Genomic DNA, 17,584 nt, shown 5'->3' with positions numbered 1-17,584 from the left:
GCCCTTTGTCCGGGTCTAAACCAAACATTTAATGGGGGAATTTTTTAGCCAATTTCTCACCCTACCCTTATTGTGGAAATCCAACAGGTGCTTTTTGTGTAATCCTGCTTGACAAACCCAGAAATACACTTACTTGATCTTTTTAAACAGTCAGTACCAAAGTTGGCTAAACACCAACTATGAAGCTACAGCCAGCAACTGGCTAACTAAGCTTTGCATTAAAGAGGAGGAAACAGTCAGTCTGGCAGATGTCACAAGGTGAGAAGGACTATTTGAAAGAACATGTTGGTGAAGTGTTAATTATTCAGATGCCAGCAGGTCGTTGTTTTTAACCTTTGTACAGTCAGGTGAGCTGTTAGCTGGGACTTCATATTTTGGGATGAGAGTTGTTTATCTGAACATGTAACTCAGGGGCAGGGTTGAAAATTTGCAATTCCCCACAAAAACTATCAAACTTAATCTTTCAAATGGAAACGATTGAGTGATTTCAATGTTTCGTTCAACCCAGAAATTCTCCCAAACACGATTTTCAAGGAAACATCAACTGAAGCCATTTGAATGCTGCTCATAAATGTTTGACAGTCTCATTATTAGTGCTTTGGCTTTGTCCCAGTGCCCCACATCAATCTACACGAGACAATATTTGCTGTCGATTACAGGTGGACAATTTCAAAAGGGGGACATTCAATATTTCTTTAAGCTCGTATTCAAATAACCATCACTAGTTTATTTACCTAAATTAATAATTCAGCGCTCTAATGAAGACAACATCCTCAGCGTTTAAACGGTGCAGCCGCCCACATCCTTTCCCATCTGTCACCCAGCAAATTAATTTGGGACTGGTTGGTGAATGTGCTCCTGCTGCTGCTCACCTAGTATACAACACAGGGCAGGGTTCGATTCTGAGGTTTAAAAACCGTTATGCTTGTTGGGAAGTGTAAAGAAAACAATTCAAATGTGTCTTTCATGCAATTTTCAGGACACAGAGCTGCAGGTGGAAATTTCACCATCAAATTTAGTAATAGTTCAATTGTGCAGCAGCTTATTTTGAATTCATGCATCTTTTTGATTCGGTGAATGAATCTGGCAGTGAATATTGAATGTCCACCATTCACACAGGTAGAATTTCTTTGTATATTATATTATTTGTAGGCAGAGACTTTGTTTTTTTCCATCTGTAAATATTACGGAGACCATAATGCATTGTACTGACAAAACATGTTTTATTCTTGTAAAGGGCACGGCTCTTATCTTCTCTCAACCAGTAAACGTCTTGTAATCTCCGTTGTTCTCTGCACCTTCGTGTTCAGTTTAATTCACAGATGAGAACGATAAGTCCTCGCTCGTTCTCTGGGTTGTGTAAATATCAGTGTGTGAGAACTGCAGGAAAGAGAGGGAGGAGAAAAAGCTTCCATTAACCTGTCCAACGCAGTGTTTCTCACAAGTTCATAACTGTAATATATATTCAGCAGATTGAGCTGTTTAGCCCCAAATCCTTAATGGCATGAAAATGTGAACGGAATGAAATTAAGCAGATTTTTCTATTCCCGGGCCCCTCGGGAGTTCCAATTGAATTTGAATAACAGATAATAGCAGATGGTGTGAGACACGGACTCATCCTCACATGAGAAGCGTTGCTGTGGTTTGAAAACGTGCAAAGCGTTAACGTAGCTTCAGTACGTGTCAGATGTCTACACATGCTAACGTCTGGTCTGGTTAGAGAGAAAAGGGGCGTGAGGGACGTGAGGTTGATTGATATAAGTAAAAAAATAGGAAAGTAAGCAGCTGCGTCGATTAGAAAACATGGCTTCTGGCAAAGAAACACATTTGTTACCTCCCGGAGTTTTATCCTCTGTGATTGATGGTCGGAATTAGCAATTAGATCGTAAGCAGCAACATACAAGCGAGTGTGGGAATGGACGGATGCTGTTGTTGGCCTCATATGATGGAGCGTTTTGAAATGGATGCACTTTGCCGCACTACTGTGACGCTGTGAAGGAGGCAGCCCCTGAATTGGGATAGAGCTGTAAACTGTCTATGAAGATGGACGACATGACGGCTTGTGAAGTGAAGCCAAATCATCTCTATCGCCCCCTGGTGCCTGGCTGTAGTGTAGGCTGCCTCCTCCATGTTAGCAGATGGGACAAAGAGCATGTAGATAATTTGTTGACAGTTGAGACTGACTCCTGATTGGTTTAGGGCATGAATTGGCGGTAGCTCGATACTGGAGGACAAGATTTTAACGACCCTATCAATATTTTGGTTTCATTTTTGTGCAATGGGAGGAAGTGGATGGTTGAGGTTAGAATGCTAACGTTCGGCAGATATAATGTTTAGCATCTTCTAATTGGCCACATTTGCTAATAAGCGCTAAATGCAGAGAATTGCTGAGGTTGAGGGGATTATCATTACATTTTGCTGGTATTTGGTCATAAAGCAAAATTGAATTTTTCATTTAAAGCTTATGATGACGCTATATGAAAAGTTAGGGCATTAATATCAATTGCAAAGTGCCTTGGCAATCCATCCAGTAGTTGTTGAGATATCTCAGTTTTGACCACGGTGCTGAACCAACAACACACTGACACCAGCACCTTGAGAGTCTTTGCTAAAAGCTGCTACCCACAAAACAAAGTGCATACCATGTCAGTTGAAATCCATTAACAGGTGAAACATTCGATGTGTGTCTTCTGCCCCCCCCCCCCCCCCCCTGGTACACGAGGACCTACATTTACCAGCGGTTCTGCTTTGACTTCCCTCGTCCAACGCTCTGTCTGCCTGTGACTCTTTCAGATTTGAGGCGTGCACCAATGTTACATCCGAGGTGTACATGCGCTCGTACCTGACTCCCTGCATCAACGACTGTGGCACGTACGGACAGTGCAAACTGCTGCGCACCAACAACTACCTTTACGCTGCATGTGAATGCAAAGCAGGTAACAACACCTCACTACTCCTGAGCTTTGCATTGTCCGTTCTTCCTCCAGCCTCCACCTGCACAGGGTGAAGATGAAGTCAATTCAGATAAGCTGTTTATCTGAAGAAATGCATTCACTTAGCCGTGGAAGCCCGTCACTAACAAAACACAGCAGGTTGTTTGAAAGAAGTGGAGAAGTAATTGTTTAAATGTGCTGTGCAAATACGCAGTGGCTTTAATTATTAATCGGTAATTGATAATTAGCTAGAAAGAGTGACCATGAATTAATAAGTGGAAGTGATTTCCAGCAGTCAAGAGCTTTTTTGCATATAAGATAAGATACAAGTTTTTGTGGGGAAATTGGGTCATCACTGCTGCAGAGCATCTTTAATCTGTCGGAGAATACATCACGCAGAGTAACAGGGAAACGGGGGGGGGGGGGGGGGGGGGGGCGGGGTCACAGGTCATCTGCCAGAGCTGAACTGACAATACCGCCAGTAAATCGTAGATGCCACTGTCTAGTGAGTCACGCGGTGGGCCTGGTATTAATCTTCTAATATAAGCCATTCTGATAAGACAATAAAACACTCTCCTAATTACGAGCAGCTTTTTAATAAAAGATGAGCTTATGCAGCTAAACAAAGCATGTCCTCCGAGGCTGGCTTTAAGTCCTGCTTTGATCTCCTCTTTAATCGGCGCTGCTTTCTCTGCAGATAAATTCATTGTCATACCTCATATGTGTGACTGCTTCCTGACGCCGATCTGCATTCAGCCCTCGCCCCTCGGTCCGCCTCGCGCCGCGAAGCCTCCGTTCGACAGCGCTCACGAATATTTAATTTGCACCGTCTCATCCAATCCCCCGCCTGATGAGGATCCAGATCAAGTGGTAGAGCAGGGGTGGCGTAACTTCGGGGGGGGGGGAGCACACCGCCGAGGCCTCGGTGGTGCAGCGTAAACAACTGTACTCCTACTGGTTTCTGATGGTTTTCATGCAGAAACGTCTGTTTAGAACAAAGGGATGATCAAACTCTCAACTTGAAAGAGATAAACATTTTTCTTTCTTCCATTTCAAGAGGTTCTGTAAATTCTGAAGGGTTGAAAGAAACGGATTTATATGGAGGAGGGTTTCTTGCTCATCCCCTCGAAAGAGATTTAAGAAGTTTTTTCTCAAGTTTATAAAGTTTATTTTGAGATTAAGAATGGCACAGACCTCTTTCCCACCCTGTAAAACCTGGACACACAAAAGATATCTTCTCTGTTAGATCTTTGCTTTCTTAGATCAACATACTGTTCTGACTTTTTGTTTGTGTGTGTGTGTGTGTGTTAGGTTGGGAAGGCTGGGGCTGCACAGACAACTCGGAGGCTTACTCCTACAGTTTCCAGCTCCTCTCCACGCTGCTGCTCTGTCTCAGTAACCTGATGTTCGTCCCGCCCGTGGCCATCGCCATCCGGAGCCACTACCTGCTGGAGGCCTCCGTCTACATCTTCACCATGTTCTTCTCCACAGTGAGTGACTGCATGTTGCTGAGCGTCTCTGCACCAACACCGGAGCTGAGCTATAAAATATTCCTGAAGTGTGAAGGAGGCACAAATAACCGGAAAGCTGCTTCACTGCTTCCCCTGCAGCGGCTGTTTTTAAAAAACACAAGAGAGCAACTAGAACCCGACCGTCCCTTTAAATTAAATCAGGCTGCACCAAACTGAACACAGATATCAGTCCTTATAAATATGTTTTCATCAAGATCCCTGAATGGCGTTCACAAACCAACATCGTGGTGGGTTGGTTGGTGGTTTTGTAACTTTTGCGTAATCTTGCTGACAAACAGACAAACCGATGGATATGGGAGGAAATGTGACCTCCGAGGCGATAGAGTCATTTACTGTGAGGGTAAGAAAGACCTCAGGAAGTTAAAGGGACATTGCCAACACAGAGGGGGTTTGTCAAAACAGCACAGGAAGTTGAGCCCATCTCACCTTCTGCTGCTATACAACATGAGCCAGTAATTTGTCCGATCAAATACATGCAAGTGCGTATTCCCGGTAGATCACATTTAGCCGTGAACATAATATTCCTGCCGATGACCTTGACAGCCTTCACAGTGAAGGATGAGATTGTTGTCCGCCGTGAGTTGTTTCTCAAGTTCTTTAATCCTGTTTGAGTATTTTACTGTGTGTTCTGTTGAGCAGCGTCTCAGTGTCTGATAATCCTTTTAAACGTCTCAACCTGTGGATCCAAGTGGACGTCTTTGTGTGTCACGTCTCGTTGGTGCCTCACAACTCGTCCCCTGCTCTGTTCTAACAGAACGACTCCACAGGGGTTTAACGGAGAGGAAATGAAAGTCACATCGTGTCCAAACAAAGGTTTAATGATATACAAATTTACTAATATTCAGAGAAGGACATGTTCCAGTCAAAGAGATGACTCACGAGCCCAATCTAATATTTATGTATTTTTGTTGGAAAATAATTACTTTGGAAAAGGGACAACAATTTAAGTAATTTGAGAGATTATTAAGCATGAACAAACAGGAAATTGGTACTGGGCTGAAATGGATTAGAATAGATTAATACACAATGGAGTAAATTTAGACCAAACCAGAAAGCTGTTGTTGGGCAGAAAAAAAAATTACGTTCACTCATCTAAAAGCAAAAAATACATTTTCTCAATGAAAAATAACATAATTGAATAGATTTGACCAAATGTATTATCATAAATGAAAACTAATCAGATGTCTGTTCCTGTTTTTCTTCCTTTCCCCCGACAGTTCTACCACGCCTGTGACCAGCCGGGCATCGTGGTGTTCTGCATCATGGAGTACGACGTGCTGCAGTTCTGTGATTTCCTCGGCTCGCTCATGTCGGTGTGGGTCACCGTCATCGCCATGGCGAGGCTGAAGTCCATCATTAAACAGGTACGTCCCCAGTGAACAGCTGCGTGATTGTTACTGAGCAATAACCAAGGAACAACGTTTGATTCATGAAAAATTAGGTGTAGTGGTGCAGAAACTATATATTGTTTATCAAAATAAAGTAGACTATAGGGTCCAGAAAGTGAAGCCAATGCCTGAAACCTGTGTTCTCTTGATTGACCAGCAGAGGGCGACTCCACTGGTTGTTTCTATAGAAGTACACGAGAAACTGCTTCATATTTTTGACTTATAACGTCAGTAAACATTTTCCTAAAAAAGTTGATGGTCTTGTTTCAACAGAGCATGATGTTCATTGTGTTAATTATGGTCCCATTTAAAGTCATATAGAAAGTAAAGCACCGTATGCATTGGGGTGTGGTCACAGTGTGATTGACAGCTAGTACTGTCCAATGGGTGCAGTACGCAGGTGTAGGTGGGCGTGCTGTGTTCTCGAGATTTCAGTCAGGCTCCTCCCCCTGCTCCTCCCTTGACACTTATTGTTTTCTGACCTGATACTCGGCATGAGTGGCCATTTTCTTTTGCTGTATTAAAACTTCTATTCGAGTCATGACAAAGCGTATCAGATCATTTCTGCTTCACAGAGTTGTTGATTTACGAGATCCAACATGAACGCACCATCTGACGCAGCTTGATAACGAACACAACAAATCCAGTACTGTGATTCTGCTCTCACTGATGTTCTCTACAGAGCTGCACACGTCACACATCACTGACTTGAATCAATAACGCTGAAAAAACACGTGTACCAACAGCATCATTAACAATCCACACTATTAAACATATATTGTACTCGTCTTGTTTTGGCTGAATCCAAAAGGAAAAGGGACGGTTTACTGCCAACGCTCCAAAACAGATCAAATCTACCAATTCATCTTCTCAACCTCTAGATGTTTGACAATTAGCAGATAGGGATTCAACCTCAACTCAGCTCCACTCACACGGCTGTGATTGGCTGAGTTGTGTCTCTTGAGCGGAGACGCAGTCATTCCTAAGAGCAACTCTAAAGCCGTTTGATTTCTTTGATAAAAATGTTTCATGGAGGCAGCAGAGCAAGTCCACGGTCACGTGTTTCCGTCTGCCAGCGTTTAAACCCGAGAGCTCCTTGTTAGTGGGCGACAACTTGACACGAGCCCCCGAGTCTGAGAGGGATTAGAGGACGGGGAGCTGCAGAGCCGAGAGAGAGAGAGAGACAAATGAGAAGTGCACGCACGCCCCGATTTTTTAGTGATGAATTAAAAGATCAATGTGAGGATCAAAGAGGCCGGCTGCTAAATGATCTGGGTGTTGACATATTGCGGTGGATGACAGGAAACACTAACAGGTGCACCTTCTCCACGGGTCACTCCCCTGGCTGCACACCAACGTGGAGCACAGTCAGTGTGTGTGTGTGTGTGTGTGTGTGTGTGTGTGTGTGTCCATAAATGGGAGGGAGGAGGAGAAGGGGAGGGGATAGTGAGAGGGATGGAGGGAGGGAGTGTACACGAGCATCTGCTGTCCTCTAGAGTTTTTGTTTTTGCTGATGGAGGCAGTACGCAGTCACTAATCAAATTGCGCGTCAGGACGGGCTAGTGGAACTCTGTGTGTGTTTATGTGCGTGTGTGTGTGTGTGTTGGTGTGAAGTAAATAGTGTGTGTTGGTTTCCTTGCATATGTAATGTTGTTTTTTAAGTCCATCACCAGAGCTTAGGCCTCTGAAGGTCTTAAAGTCGCAGACAAACTTGGACTGAACATCTCACGTGGACAAGTGTTCGCTGGTTCGTGTAAGAAAGAGCTTCGGTGATTTGTTGAGAATTTAAATCAGAATTCATTCAAACAGTGATTACTTGAGTCTCCTCTTCATAGTTTTGGCCTCATTTTGACCAAATGGCCAAAGTCAAACTTAGTTAAGGGCTGTGGGTAAAGCCAGAGCCCGGGGACACTCTCTGTTAACTACACACATGTCTAATGTCAGAATTGACGACACAGGACACATGGGAGTAGATCAGCAGAGTTTACAGACCTATAGTTTATAACCAGAGCTGTGAAAGAGCCCTTAGTGATGTCACCACAGATTCTATCAGTTAAATTAAGATTAAAAAGTCGCATTAAAAAGCCAAAATAATCATTTTCAGTCAGGAAGTTTGGTTTTTCATGATTTTATTCTCTTGTATCAAGATATTTTCTTAAGTTACATATTTCAAAAAGAACTTTAGTGGAACCTTTGTACAGCTACCTTAGCAGCAGCAGATCAGCAGAGTATACAGACCTTCAGTATCAGAGCTGTGAGAGCTCAGGTCATAACGCGCAGGAGCTTTTAGTGAATTAGTTTTTATATAGTGAACTGCCAAGGCTATTTATTTATGACCATGAGCCGTGTCTGAAAGCTCTCAAATATGTTAAACACAGCTCTGTGTTCAGGTTCTCTTCACTGCTCCAAAAGGTCAAGAATGAACAACCATGTTTAAAATGATTGAAGAGTTTCAGACCTTCAGCTCGGACCTTGTAAACCCTCCGAATGTGGATCTGCTGTTGTGATCTGCACATCTACAGACACAGTGTGAATCTGTGCTCCTGTACATTGGAAAGCCTGAGAAGACGTGGCTGATAAAAATAGACCCTGACCAGAATTCCTACCAGCTCGTCCATCACCGTGACACATAATGATTAATTGCAGTGAAGCCTCTGCCAGTGAGCGTCGGTGCAGCTCACGTCTGCACACACAATGCATGTACACGTGCATGCCTGGTGCCGCGGTGCGATTCTGCGGCGGTGCAGCATATGACTGATGACTGCTGCTGCACAGACTCCTCTGGCCGCACCACGCTGCTCCTCCTCTCCTCCTCTCCTCCTCCTCTCCTCCTCCTCTCCTCCTCGGTGTTCGTGCCAATTAGTCCTGTTCCTCCCCCGGCAAGTCATCGCCTCCCCTGCTCGAAAATCCCCCCCAATTTCTCCTCACGTTCCTCCAGCAGAAGCTTAACTTCTCCCGACGCATGTGCAGCACAGTTTATTGATTTTTATCCCGCTCGCTTTATCTCTTTTATATCCCGTGGCTTTGTGTCAAATTGTGAGCTTGGCAAAAATAAGGGGAAAACATTAAACTGCTTTTATTTGTAGGAGAGGTCTCCATTGTTTGCATTTTGTTTCCATTGTTACACAGAGGAAGCTCAGTTGGTGCATTATTTTAAAAAGCATTTTCAGAACATGACTGTTTCCCCCACTGATATTAAACTGATGGCATGTTTACATAACGACCGGCTTTTATCTTCTTTACCTCATGCTGGTTGTTACAGATAATTCTCATAGCGGATGTTAACATTATAAAATCAGGCTGCAGCGTTTTATATTTGTTTTCATTGTCAACAAATCCCCTGAAAAGAGCAAATAACTGTGAGTCCAACTGTTTCTCAGTTACTGTCTGACTCAGCCACTCTGTCTGATGCACTCAGCTGCAAAGGCCGTTCATTCTCAATAGAAGATATGTATCTTCAATCTTTATGTTTCATTTAAAAAAAAAGTTTAATCTCCTAAAATAACTGGGCCACAATAGTTTTGTTTTGTGGAGCCTAGTCATTTAAAAGCAGCTGTAAATGGTGCATTAGCAGTGGATTAATACACATTTGGTGATTCAGTGCATATACAGCAGAATATGATGCAGCATGTGGGACTGTGTGTGTTCATGATAATGTCACACTGATGCATTTATCACAGTTTTTGGGAAACAATGGTGTTTTATGACATAAGAATACACAACAGGCCGCTGAGCACAGACTTGTAGGAGCCCCCCACCCCCCACCCCCCCCACAAACACTGAGGATGCTGCCCTCAAACTAAAATAACAGAAATCAATTAAAATCGGTTTCCTTTTGCTTCTCTGTGTGGTTGTTGTCTGTCTCCTTCAGGTGATTGTTTTTCTCTTTGTGGTTATTTTGTATTTTAACGATTATTTTGTGCCTTTCTCGTAGTCGTTGTGCGTCTCTTTGTTGTTGTCTGACTGGTTGTGTTGGTCCCTCTGACCCCCGCAGGCCCCTGGGATCTATGCCCCTTTGGCCTCTTCAGTTATTCATAGAAGTAGAAGGAGACTCAACTGTCCCCTTGTGACGCCACATTTAAATTCAATAGATCCAGATTTGGATTTGGATCTGCACCAAATTGCAGCTGTTTATAAATATCCATCCAAGAAATCTACAAACAATGTTGAAATACAACTCGTAATCGTTTCATAAAACTCAATGTGGGGTTTTCCTTGAAAATGTAGAATATCTCCAGCTTTCAACTGTTAATGTGTGGTTTTCCAAATTAGCTTTCTGTCTAACAAAGACCGGAATTGTGTTAACTCTTCTCAAACTAGATTTTCTAATGTGTCACCATGCTGAAAAGATATTTGCAAGCACTGTTCTTTATTTTAAACCAAACTGAACTAACTTGCAACCACAGCACCAAACCTCTTCCAGCAGGTTTATCTTTCTCTTTCCAGCCTCTGTGTGGTTCATTCTGCCTGTGAACAATCTTCTCAACCAAATCTCCAATGGCAGCAGCTGTTTTAAGAAAACTCCCACAGCCCCCCCCCCCCCCAAAAAAAAAACAGGACACAGGTGCCAAACGCTGGAGAAAAATAAAAGTATTGAAACACATACAAATCATGTCCCGGTGGTTTAGACAGCGCCGATCACTTCTGAAGATTTACGATGCCACCGCAAAGACTTTGTCACAATATTTCTAACGTGGGGAGACGTCTCAAATTTATCGCACACATATTCATTTTGGGAAGTAGCCGGTGTTGTCACTTATTGATCGGCGTGTTTTCTTTCTTTCTGTCAAGGTGCTGTATCTGCTGGGGGCGATGTCCCTGTCCATGGCGCTGCAGCTGGACCGTCATGGTCTGTGGAACCTGCTGGGACCCAGCCTGTTTGCTCTGGGCATCATGGCCGTGGCGTGGGTAAGAGACGTCCATATGTCTGCAGCACAGTAAAAAAAAAATCTAATTTAATTATAACAGAGGAGATAAGAGATCACTGATCGTACGAGGGGGATTCACAGGTAACACAATAGTCCAAGAGGAAAACAGATAAGGAGTTATTTGATTGAAATTAATTATTGTAGGGAAATCCGAGGGGGATGAAGTTATAAAGCCATATACAACGTAGTCATTAAATGGTTTGAAATAATTGTCCAATAGACTCATAGCTCAACAGTGTGTAAAGATAGATACGCCTATATCAGCTATTATAGTGTAATCCTCTTAGGTGGACTCACCACTTGAGTTTCTGAAATAATGTTATATCCTCCTTTAGAAGCCACTAGTCCCTGTGATATTGTCACACTTTAAGAAAAATGAGTTTTATTCGCGATGTCAAGGCGAAGTAATCCACTACCCACAATCCTCAGGTGTAACAGAGACGTCTCTGATAGGTGGAGCTCGATGTTTCAATTGAAAATGTTTACCACAACAAGGATAATTCAAAAAGAAGCGCTGGGATCATTCGCAATGGCTTATGGGATGTGTAGTTCCTTAACTCTTAAATAATCATGTACACATTCATCTCATAGCTGCTCGGCCTGGTTTCAGACTCTAAACTGTTTTTATACTTATTTTCAGGAATGTCAATGGAAAATAAATGAGAAATTTACTGTTTTAAAAGTGGGCGGTCACTGTTATGCTCTATTGATGAGACATAAATAAGTTAATAGGGGTTAAGGTAATATTTTATAGCAATATATTAAAGGCAACATTACAAAGTTCTTAAGACTTTTAGCTTGTGAACTTCAGATCTTGCTTCTTCCGAATTCATTTCTACATATAAACACAGTGATCTAAAAAATCTACAGCTGCTCTATGAGGGATGTTTCTGAAACTGCATTGAAATATAATTATTATAATACGTTGTGTGTGTGTTTGACATTCATGGACATGAAGATGAAACATGTCAGCTCCGTCTCTCTTTTGTTCCTCATGCCTGCAAGTGTTCAAAAACCATAATCCATCATTTGAGCTAACACGGGACTGGAACATGTGCAGGGCTGTAAAAACTGAGGGGTTCCGACCAACGGAGCTTCTTCACATTAACATCGAAGGGGCTTTAAAAGTTTTGCAGCCTGTGGGTATTAGTCACGGGTTGTAGTTCCATTATAAGTCAGCTTGTACTTTCAGTGACTCTTCGTCGAGTCATAATGTGCTCCCTGAACTGAGAAGATAAAAAATAATAGTCTTTCGGGCAAACGTTTTTGAAAAAAGGAAGAAAAAAAAGAAAACGGCAGAAGAAGACGAAGCCTTTAACACCAAACCTCTGACACGAGTTTGAAAACATGGTTAGCGGCTTCCTCGGAGAAAAGCTTTGCATCGAATACAGCGTGGGAGTTGTAGCTGTGAGTTATCTTCCCTGTGAGCTGCAGGATCCTATACAAAAAGAAAACTGTGGAGGATGAAGTCCTGTTCAATTCCACCATGTAAACCCTCTGCCTTTAGCACCAGACGCATGAGACAGTGTATTTAAGCATAGATGAGATTCTTCTTCTTCTTCTTCTTCTTCTTCTTCTTCTTCTTCTTCTTCTTCTTCTTCTTCTTCTTCTTCTTCTTCTTCTTCTTCTTCTTCTTCTTTTTTTTTTTCGTGGAGTTAACAACAGCTCTTCAGAATTCACCAGCTGCATCATTCAATGTGAGGCTATTCAGAGATTTACAAAACTGGCTTCTGCTATTTGACTGGTTTTCTGTGGTAATTCAATATCTGGATGGCTCATTGAAATATGTCATTTAATGCTTGTCTGGTGTCATATCTATAGAATGGAAAATATACACTAGTTTTCATTCACTGACAATGAACTGCACTCTCTCAGATCACGATGGCAAACTCTGCTTTTCCATGAAAGCTGCCGTTAGCGTTTCTGTAACATTTCTGTAAAATCAACCTGCATCCCGCGCTTTGATTGCTTCATAATTTATCAGCTGTTCAACAGTGTAGATCTGCATTTCAGCATTCTCCTCGCCCCCCCTCAGCACCACCCCACCACCCCCCCCCCCCCCCCCCCCACCCCACCCCACTCGGCCTCAGCAGCTCCCTGAGTTTGAGTGCCGCACATCCTCGACAAGGGCCCTTTCATTTCAACTTGTCATGTTTCTGCAAAGCCTGGCATTCTGAATGTTCCCAGACACAAACCGAATTAGATCAGTCAAGCGGAGGGCACCGAGCGGCTGCTGCTGCTTTGCAGGGGCTGTCATGAGCGGTGAGAAGACGAGTGAAGAAGCTACAACTGCCAAACGTCCCTAATTCTCCCCAAAAAGTAAATGAGTGAAAACACCGTCCTGCTCTGAAGCTGTTTCAGGCTTTTTTCCAAAGGAATGGGAACAGCCATTAATGATTATTAGTCTTTAGCCTAGAATGAACACAGAATAATGATTCAATCAAAGCCATTTTCCTGCCTGAACACATGTAATTATCTCTGTCGTTCATGAAGGATTTTTAATTTCCTTCGAATGAGTCGTCATTTTAATGATTCTTGAGGAAAATGTTATCTGGGATCAGTGTTTATAAAGCGATGACAATAGAGTCTAAATACAATCAAGAATCACTCTCCAGCTTGAATGTTTATGAATGCAGGGGCCACGCCTTCAGTGATTGTGGCCCCACACAGAATGAATGAGGAAGTTATCTGGATTAAACAAATAAAGACATTCGTGTAGATGAGGTGCCGAACAAAGAACGAGCATAAATAAGAATGAAAATGAGAGATTTAAAATGTCTATTAGGGGCTTAATGCTGCAGCAGTTTGCATAAATACACATTGCAGTCATTAGAACCAATAGAGATTCATGAAGAGTGGAAGTGAACTGTCTGCTGCTGCCTCGCCGAACTCCCACTGCTCTTCATATTTGAATGACTGCTCCCTGTGTGACCTCCCACTCTCATTTTATAATACAAATAAACCATAAAGTGCTTTTTATGGGTCCTAATAAACTTTGAGAACGAAATTTTGAATCTAATTTACACGCCTTCGGAGGTTTCTTAGGGAAGGTCGATTTCTTTTCGACTAATTACGGGACTTTTTTAAATGATGGTGCAGCTTTTCACATAGACAAGAGAGAGTGTTTTTAAAACTGGAGTGAAGTGAGAAGCAGAAACACAGGCAGAGGCTCAGAGAGGACCTGGTGTGAACCCAGCACCTCCCACGTCTCCACATCGCATATATAGCACTGACCTGCACTTCAAGAAAGTTCAACATCCTGTCAAAAGGTTTTCTTCCACTTCTCTTTCAGAGAGCAGCTGTACGCTGCAGCACAGCTCTGCCAGAGGCGAGCCTCCAGCTGAGCAGAGGAAACCAAGCTCCTCTTCAAGGCAGTTTTATAATGTTCCTCCTCATGTCGTTGTTTCGCCCGTTTACGACGATAAATCTTAATTCTTTCACAGGAGATTCGCAGATCTAGTTCACACTGTTAACGGGCTGAGAGCCATTCATGCTTCCTGACGTCTTCTGGGTTTTTATTTAATCTGAAATGTGCAAAATGTGACACTGGTACATTCAACTGTACCTAAAAGAAACTCAAAGACAAACACGTCACCTGTGTGTTTGCTTATGTGCAGCCTGGAGAAACACGAGGGAACAAGTCAAATGAGCTTTAATACAAAGAGAAACGTTTTTCTGCTTCTGGAAATTAGAAGTTATCCAACAAAGAAACTGGAGAACTAGAGAGAACAGTCCTCTGCCTCATGAAACCAGAGGGAAATTCACTATATCCAGGTTTTTAATTGGTTCTGCATCTAATTACAGACACTCATAAATATTAGACCCCTAAACCTGCATGAATTATTCTTAAAGAAATCAATAGTAATGTTGAAAAATACAAAAATCTCCCATTTCTGCACATCGAGAAACAAATTTCTAAATCCACCCTCTGATTCAGATCTGCACCAACATGTAATGAGATCCTTCTTCCTTCATTCCATAAATTTCCATGGAGTAGTTTTTAGGGAATCCTTCAAACCAATAAAGAAACAAATGCAGACAGAAAACCAAAGCTCCATGACAGAGAAAACAAATTCCTAAGTATTTATTAATATTTATTTACCTGGGTTTGCAAATGGATCTCAGATCTCTAAGTTACTGGCTTTGGACAATTATTGGAAATATATCTAGAAATATTCTGCTCCCATAATCTCCACCTTACTCCACTTTTTAAAGTATTATCATTTCCTTACTCAAACAAATCAGTGAGTTTTCATCACGTTAACACATTTAAGTTGTTAAACCATGAACCTATAACTTCACAGGCTTTTACAGGAAACCTTCTTAATAGAATATTAAGAAATGTATTGAAAATATCAAGACAACACAAACATTGGTTTCTATTTCAAACTTGTTGTGCCGGTTGATAACATTGTGTGTTTGTGTTGTGTTTTAAGACCGTGCGCACCGTCCGTCGGCGGCGCTGCTACCCCCCCACCTGGAAGCGCTGGGCCTTCTTCCTCTTCCCGGGCACCATGATCGCCACGTCCGCCGTGGCCCTCTACGCCTTCGTGGAGACGGAGGAGAACTACTTCTACATCCACAGCATCTGGCACATGCTGATCGCCGGGAGCGTGGGCTTCCTCCTGCCCCCCCGCGCCAAGACCGACGCCAAGGCGACCCCGCTGAAGCGCAGGCGGGGCTGCGGCTATCAGCTCTGTGTGAACGAGCACGAGGAGCTGGGCCTGGTGGACCCGGCCATCATCTCCATCAACAGCATCTGCACCAGCTGATGACCTCCCAGCCTTTGACCTTAGAGACACGTCATTGCCTTCTTTTACTTGGGGAATTCACACACGGGAAATTAAGCCACAGAACTTCAAACAGTACTGTAAATACGTCGATGCGTATGTGAAACACTGAGTTCCTTTTTTCTTTTCTTTTTGTTCTGCTGTTATTGTAATGGCTATGGTTACAGCTGTAATTATTATAATCTATAGGTAAAGTTGTTCTGATGAGTCGTGGGTGTACAGTGACACACTGATGTTTGTGAATATGTATTTAAAGTCAAAGCTGAAACACTGCTGCTATCTGACGGTGACTGTAAAACTGCTTCTGTTGGTTATTTATTGGCGGTCTCGTTAACGGGGGGGTATTGTACTGTCGGGGCACAGGTCGGGGCGGGGGGGCAGGGAGGGGATGGGAGGGTCAGGGTGGGCCGGGGGGGGGGGGGGGGGGGGTTCACATTTATCAAGGGCACGGCTTTTCTGAACTTCTTTTGAAATATATCTTTTGCACTGAGACACAAAAATGTTATTCTGTCAAATTTTATAACAACACGAACGCCACAAATGTAAAAAAGAAAAAAAAAGACTATTAGTCGTGTGGAATGTTAGACTGTGTGTGTTTTTTTTTTTGCGATTGCAATGTTTTCTCGCTTTTACACAAACGTGCTGATTGTTCTTTAACGGGAACGGTTCCAAAGTCCGGCCGCCTGCTGAGAGAGAGAGAGAGAGAGAGAGACGCCGAGCGGAGGCAGGATATCTTCACAGACCTCAAACCAAGACCTCACCTCCCTGTTCTCTTTTCTGACAGGACCCGTGTGACACCACATTCATAAACAATAAATGTTTCTCTTTCTTTGCCTCGGTATCACTTGTGCTTTCGGAGCTTTTAGAGAGGGAGACGCGGCGCAACCGGTGGAGCCTCCCTTGCAAAAAGACATCACACTGCAATTCCGGGGCCCTTAATGGAAGCCGGTGGTGCTCAGACAGTGAGATGAGACGCTGTCAGCAGCATCCTCCCAGGAATAGAGCGAGGGATAAATAATTCTCCTGCAGAGCAGCAGCAGCATGACGGCAGCATCAGAGCATACTGATATCCAGCCTGTCTGTGCTCCCATGGAAGGAAAAGAGGGGTTTCTTTGCTTTATTCTTTATTAGGTGAGATGCATCTTTATTATCGGATTATTCCAGAGCAGATAAAATAATTCATTCTTTTGGCAAATATATATATTTACACACAACGACAAGAATAGAGGCACAAAGACTCACGACTGGGTGAAAACCTATTGTATCTGTGGAGGCTCCTGCCGGCTGTGCTCTCACCTACTGTACTTTAATACAGATGAATTCCTGATAAAGCTGTTTCCATTGACGTGGTTCTCTGTCAGACAGTTAATGGAACAGAGTCTGAAGATCTCACTGAAAGTTGGCTTCATTAATACTACATGTTACCCAGCAGGCACTTTCAAGCCTTTTCGAAGCTGCTGCTCTAAAAATACAAAATCCTGATTTCATAACCAAGACGTTTTTTTTTTTTACCAAAGCACCAAACACACAAACACACACACACAAATATACTCTATTCACACATGTCATTAAAATGTGTTTTTCAGATTGCAAAACAGCCTCTGTAACTGGTCAGGGACACAAGTGTAAATGCAATTGCTTTTTTCAATCAACATTCAACAACAACGTGTGCCCACAGCACCTCGCAGCCATTAGCCAGTAAACACCACAGACAGATGGTCGTCCGATGACAGCGTCCCAAAAACTGAAGCCAAATCAGCTTGCTCACCCCCTGGTGGCTGGCCGCAGTACAGGTCATAAACCCTGGCTCCTCCACGTTAGCGGATGGGATGTGGACAAAACCCTCCAGAGTCAAATCACATGTTAAATTAGGTTCACACTGATGTACGGTCGAGTGTTCATTATTTACTTCTGATCAATTTGGATTTCATTAGTTATTTGATTCTGTAGAAACAGGGTGAAACATCATGATTGACAGCTGAGACGGACCTGAGATTGGTCGAGTGTGTGCAC

The 17,584-nt window shown here is 43.0% G+C and overlaps 1 protein-coding gene across 1 annotated transcript in view; it reads left to right on the top strand.

Moving 5' to 3' along the window:
- The window catches only part of tmem8b (transmembrane protein 8B), a 32,741-nt gene extending 17,188 nt beyond the window's left edge, over window positions 1-15,553 (top strand). The window contains 5 exon segments of the mRNA XM_053421096.1: window positions 2,794-2,936; window positions 4,245-4,423; window positions 5,683-5,829; window positions 10,645-10,761; window positions 15,218-15,553. Coding sequence (XP_053277071.1) covers window positions 2,794-2,936; window positions 4,245-4,423; window positions 5,683-5,829; window positions 10,645-10,761; window positions 15,218-15,553 — 922 coding nt within the window.
- The last annotated feature ends 2,031 nt before the right edge of the window (window positions 15,554-17,584 follow it).

Source organism: Pleuronectes platessa, chromosome 4 (genome assembly GCF_947347685.1).
Source record: "Pleuronectes platessa chromosome 4, fPlePla1.1, whole genome shotgun sequence".
Taxonomy (NCBI): Eukaryota; Metazoa; Chordata; class Actinopteri; order Pleuronectiformes; family Pleuronectidae; genus Pleuronectes; species Pleuronectes platessa.
This window is presented reverse-complemented; position numbering and strand designations above follow the sequence as displayed.